At 35.1% G+C, this 6,363-nt stretch overlaps 1 protein-coding gene across 1 annotated transcript; it reads right to left on the reverse strand.

Annotated features, from left to right (window-relative positions):
* Positions 1-1,015: 1,015 nt before the first annotated feature.
* LOC111897918 (uncharacterized) lies at positions 1,016-3,476 on the reverse strand. Its single transcript, XM_023893874.3, has 2 exons — positions 3,286-3,476; positions 1,016-1,919 (listed from the first exon to the last, which is right to left on the reverse strand). Exon 2 carries the CDS (start codon positions 1,852-1,854, stop codon positions 1,210-1,212), a length of 645 nt encoding a protein of 214 aa, XP_023749642.2. The 5' UTR covers positions 1,855-1,919; positions 3,286-3,476; the 3' UTR covers positions 1,016-1,209.
* Positions 3,477-6,363: the final 2,887 nt, after the last annotated feature.

A 6,363-nucleotide genomic window follows, 5' to 3' on the forward strand; every position in this document is an offset into this window, starting at 1 on the left:
AACTTCCACTGTAGAGGCGAGCTAGGGTTTACAAAAACTCAATGAGAAATAATGAAAGCGCTAACTACAAAGACTGCATGCATGCAGCTTATATACTAAACCCTAGAACAAAACATGCACGGTTGGACAGACCCAATACCGACAATCAAAACTGCGCTAAGGACCGAGCCCATGACGCAACATAATAATCCCAACACTAGTTGATATTTCATTCAACTTTTCTCATTTAACCCTCATTAAGGATGTCCTAATATAAACATTATATCAAGAAAAAACATTCAAAGAATAAAAAATTCAAAACTCTTTTTAATTGTTTAAAAATAAAACAACATCACTTGACAAAACAAGATACGTATAAAATGCGTAGTGCTTGCAACGCATTTGATCAAACAAATGAGAACATACTAAAACAAGATACGTACAAAATGCGTAGTGCTTGCAACTCATTTGATCAAACAAATGAGAACATACTAAATTTAGAAAGTTTTAAGTTTGAGGAAATATGAAAAAAAATGGTTGTGAAATAAAAGTGTTCATAAATATGGTAGGTGTAGTCTTTGTTGATCCATGTGAGAAAATACTTTCGAAAGTACATAGTTTGAAAGGTCATTGGGATCATTTTCATACTCTCTCTTCCTATCCCAATCAAGCATTAAATCCATGGCCCATCAATCAAAACCGCAAAAGAATAAATTAATAATTATAATTTATTTGAAAACAACTTAAATTAAATGCAAAAATAGACCAATAATTATAATTTATTTGCCATAATATAACGTCATGACGTTATATACAATGTAACATACATAATTGCAAAGTTGAAAGTTGTAATCATTTCTTTGTTCTAAAAAATCAAAAAATTGAATGTGGTATCCGTTTGTCAAGCATTCAAAAACCAATTATTACTAGTTTCTTATACACTCAAATTTATACCTACAAATAGTTTTTATTTGTATACATGTGTTCAACAGTTCAACAAAAGTAACTAAAAGTTATTTCGTATAACAAAATCAGCAACCAAAACACCATCAAAGAAGCATATCACATTATTAAATCTTGCTCTTGCATACATCCCAAAAGGGTCAAAAAAAAATAATCCAAATTTCCCCCTTTTAGAAATGGTTCAGAAGCACACATCAACTATAAATATGCCACTAAATCCTACAACAAAACAAAACAAAAACACCTCAAATTTATCATACTTTTTCACTACTCCATCACAACTTTAGCACCAACACCTTTCATTTTCTCAATTATTTGCTCACATTCTTCTTTACTCACCCCTTTCTTAAACACAACCGGTGCCTTTTCAACCAAATCTTTAGCTTCCTTAAGCCCTAAATCAGTACAACTCCTAACCTCCTTAATAATCTTAATCTTCGAAGCCGCTTCAAACGACTCCAACTTCAATTCAAAAACCGACTTTTCCGGCTTCACCTCCTCCTTAGCCGCCGCCTGCCCACCGCCAGTTCCTGCGGCGGCCAAACCGGCGGCACCCGGTTTCATCACCGCCACCACCGGCGGCTCTTTCATGCCCATTTTTTTCATCATAATTGAAGAGAGTTCGGCCACTTCGAGTAATGTGAGCGATGACATTTCGTCCACGAGTCTCCAAACACGGTCTGTTGGTGGGCTCCGGTGTTCGGTTGGATCGAATGTTGTGGGGTCGTAATCGGTTGGGAGACGTTTTTGGTCGATTTCTATTTCTTCTTCTTCGTGTTCTTGTGTTTGTTTTGCGGGTTGACTGAAGTTTCTGGTCAACCATGTTGAGTTTATGGAATTGAGGGAAATTATTGGAGCACGTGTGTGAAATCCATGGGGTAAATGGTGCTTAAGCTTTAGAAATAAACTCATTTCCGATTATTTATGAATGATCATTCAGTTTTTTAGCTGGATTAAAAATAGCCCATTCACGATATCTGCAAAAAAAAATAGTAGAAATCAAAGTTGGGTAGTCTATTTAAAGAAAATAAGATAAGGTTATAAAATAACAATGTACTTATTTTATTTGTCTACTGTTCTTTTTTTTGTACTTCAATAAGTGTCACACTTAGAAATGCCCAGTCACCAAGCCACGTCAGCAAGGGTAACAGGGATGTGAAGAAACCGAAAAAATGGCATTTTTAACATGTTATTAGCAAAATTTGTCCAAATAACAAAGAACACTTGTTTTTATGACTAAAAATAATACCCTTTACTCAAATTGTTTATTGATAAAAATATAAAATCATTTAAGAAAACTATCATCTATAATTTCAACAATTGTATTCTTTGCCTAATAAATTTATATACATGTTTTCTTTTTTAAGCTATTAATAGTTTAATACCATCTCAAAAACTACCAAACAACAATGTATGCAACTATGCATACATATAAGACTAGAGCTATCCTAAAAATCAGTACACACTACCTTTAAAATTGTCACAAAATTATTTATCATTAAATTATTGTCAATAGCTTTTTCTTTATCTGGTTTACACTTTTTAAAAGGTACAACTCGGAGTTGAGAGACGAATGCATGAGTAATATATGCAAAATTAACAAGAAAACAGACACAATGTGTAGAACTATAAGAACATATTGGAAGGTGATGTTTTGGAGCTTCAACTGTTAAAGCTGGAAAACTAACCTACAATATGATGTCTAATAACATTAGATCAATTGTAATTTGGATCTTTCTAAATTTGATTCATATTTTACGACATAAATGACATTGCAACAGTGCAAGAAGATTGACTACAATCGATCTCATTCTAGTTCCTTCTCAATTATCTTCATCTTAGCTTAACTTATAAGAATATCAATTAAATCTTCACACCTAGAAATGAATCCACTGTATCCATATCAATGGAATGGGAAAAAACAGATTTTACACCTTGGGGAATCTGATTAAACAATAACAGCAACAGAGAGCACTTACTTTTCGTGTATTGACTATAAATTCAAGGTACTACCACAAACAGTAAAAGAAAAAACAAACAAACAAATAAGAACTGTAAAATCAACGAGCAGCAAAAAAAATAGAATGTATAAATGGCAGAAGTGTACCTGCAATTCTTTACAGCAACAAAAAAACGAGGTAAAAAAAAATATCGATCCTCACAAAAAAGACGAGCAGCAAAATCGGAATTGAAAAGTAGAGGGATAGAGAAAAAATTGCATGAACACAAATGGCATCCACAACTCAATTACAACAACAAATCGGATCTGTGAAACAGATCGGAAGAAGCAAACAGAACCAGAAAAACTTTGGAACAAACAAAGCAATCGGGCCAGAAGCTTACCTTGAACGGAGAAGAGGGTTGGCGACGCCGGCAACGGTGAGGACGACCGCCGGTGGGAAACGGGAGTTGTGCCGATATCGATGGGAGAAAATCAAACAGATCCGTCGAGGGGGATTTTAAGCGCACAAAATCAAGATGGTGAAGTTTCCTTGCACAAAATCCGACGCTTTCAATTGCCTGAAATCACAATTGCTTTGTTTGTTTACGAAATAGCCCCTAAATATATCATACTTGTAATTTAAACCTTTAAATTTTTTAATATATATTATTAAACCTTATAGTTATTTATTTTGTTATAAGCTTAATAATATGGTTTTTTTCAAAGATTTCTATTTAATTTATATTATATTAAAATAAAATACAAATAAAATATATTGTAAAATTTTAAATAAATTTATTTAAGATGTCATTTAACATTTTTATTTTTAAACTTAGAGTTATTATTAAAATATAAAGGTAAACATACTAAACATAGTTCATAATCTGTTCAACAAAAATTCATTTACTTTTTCTTATTTAATAAGTTAATGAATTTAAACATGATTTTTGTTCTTTTTACAAAGCAAATGAACAAAACAGTGGTTTTTTTCATTCAGTTGAGACAATGATTATTTATATTCATTCGTTTTGTATCCCATTAAACAAATACAAAATATAATATATGTAGTTGGCGATGTATCTTGTTTGCTTAAGAAATGAACGATTACATTAAACATGTTAACGATAAGAAAACTAGTGTTTCGGCATATATATATATATATATATATATATATATATATATATATATATATATATATATATATATATATATATATATATATATATATAGGGAAGGGAAACCCTTAAAAATCATAAAAATGCATAAAGAAAATACTTAGAGATCACAATTTTTTTTTATTATTTTATATTCTTAAAAATCGCAGTTTTTTTAATAAATTCGTTGAAAAAAATCTTGAGCCTAGCCCACTACATCAGGCCCCGTCCGGCATCGAACCGAAGTCCGGCATTGGGCCCCGCCCGTCATCGGACAGAAAACCAGCATCGGGCCCCGCCCGATATCGAGAAAAGATCGGTATATATAAGCATATCAACAAATACATATAAACACAAACACATAAACATTCATCGGGCTTACCCCGACATCGGACCGAAGTCCGGAAGCATACAAACATTCATCGGGCTTTCCCCGGCATCGGACCGAAGTCCGGAAACATAAAAAACAAGCACATGCAAGAATCATGAAAACATCAAGCATACAAATATCCCTCGGACACTACCCGACATCGGATCGAAATCCAGTAACATATAGACATAATCAGAAAGCATAAATATGTAAACATTCCTCGGGCTAGTCCCAACATCGGACCGAAGTCCGAAAACATATAAACCTACATTGGGCACTGCCCGACATCGAACCTTAGTCTGGAATTTACTATCACACATAAGCAGGCCGACATTTGTGCCTTAGACCCGTTCCTATAGAAGAAGACTCACCTCACACTGCTGAAGTCCCACGAATAAATCTCAGGCTGTTGGTTGACAGATCCCCAAGCTGTCAACATCAAAACAAAACCCAATTAACCATTTGGGCTTCCAATACATAACTTCAAAATCCCCAATAAGGGTAAAATGACCATTTTACCCCTAACCTATCTTGGTCCAAGATTAAGGTCCAAACTCATACTCTGAAGGCCCAAAAGTCAAATAATCAACCAAGGCCCAACTATGGCCCAATTTCCCAAATTGGGATCAAACCCCTCACATGGTCTTACCTTAAGGCCCAACCATTTATTCTGGTCCAAACACTTGGCAATCCAATGGTCCAATATCTCATAATCATCAAGGCCCAGTTATGGCCCATCTATGGCCCAATTTTCCTAATTAGGCCCATGTAACGCCTGTGTTTCCGGGCTTGCCATTTTTAGCAATGTAATGGTCTAGGTTAACTTTTGTAACCCGTGTTGAAATAATAAGATTGTATTATTTGAGTATTATGTGTTTTGTGCTTAATTGCTTAATTATGTGGTTTGATTAATTAAGAATAAAAAAAGCGTCAAAATTTAAGTGTAAAATAAACTTAATATCTTTGAATAATGTTGTAGTAGTTGAAACGAGGTTTCCGAATATATATAGAACGCCCAAATCTGACTTCGTATGAGCAAGTTATGATTTATCGAAGTTTCGGCTTAGCTGTATTCAGCCTGTTTTACTCGATTTGAGATCGAGGGGTTTCTAGCCGAAACAATCTAAATGAGAATCGAAGATCTCATTGTTGGTATCGAAGCGATAAAAAGTTAGGCGAGAACGGACGTCAAACGAAGAAGTTATGAATTTATAACGAAGTTTTTCTGTCGCGGCCTATTAAAAATTAAATAATAAAAATAAACTCAAAATTAGCCGACGAAGTCTAAACGAAAGTTGTAGAGCGTAGTCTCATCTTCTCGTGGATATAAAGAACGTCGAAAACGGAGTTCGTATGAAGAAGATATGAATTTCCGAAGTTTATTAATTATTTTGTATTTATTTTTAATCTTTAATTCCGGCATTATCCGAAGAGGAGTCAGCAATCCGATCCGAAGTACGCCCCGCGTACTCGAGTACGCCCCGCGTACTCCGAAGGTGTCGACACTCGCACTCGAGGACTTCGGATGACGAACGCAGTGACGAATTCGGACCAGTACGCCCCGCGTACTCCGAGGCTCCAGCCTCCTATAAATAGGATGCGAGGGCAGCCGACCCAATTGCCAATTTTCTCTCTTCTCTCTCCCATTTTGCATCGATTTGCATGCCAGAAATATCCTGAAGCCCCGGTATTATTCTCGAGCCCCGAGGCAAGTCCCGAGATCCTGAAGATCCCGAGAAGTGCGGTTCCCGAGCCGAAGCTCTGCCCGCGAGAAGTTCGATTTTTGTGGAGATCTTCCAGATCTGCTGAGGATTACTATTTCTGCAAGTCGTAGTGCTGTCCGATCATCTTCTGATCAAGTGAGTGTGTAGTTACTTTCTTCTAACACATAATTATGAAGTATTTTATACGGAATACGTATTATGTGTATAATTTTGTGGTTATGTGTGTGAATG

Source organism: Lactuca sativa, chromosome 5 (assembly GCF_002870075.4).
Source record: "Lactuca sativa cultivar Salinas chromosome 5, Lsat_Salinas_v11, whole genome shotgun sequence".
Taxonomy (NCBI): Eukaryota; Viridiplantae; Streptophyta; class Magnoliopsida; order Asterales; family Asteraceae; genus Lactuca; species Lactuca sativa.

What these genes read in the sequence shown, in the direction of transcription:
- LOC111897918 (XM_023893874.3), bottom strand. Translation starts at nt 1,854, where the DNA reads ATGAGTTTATTTCTAAAGCTTAAGCACCATTTACCCCATGGATTTCAC.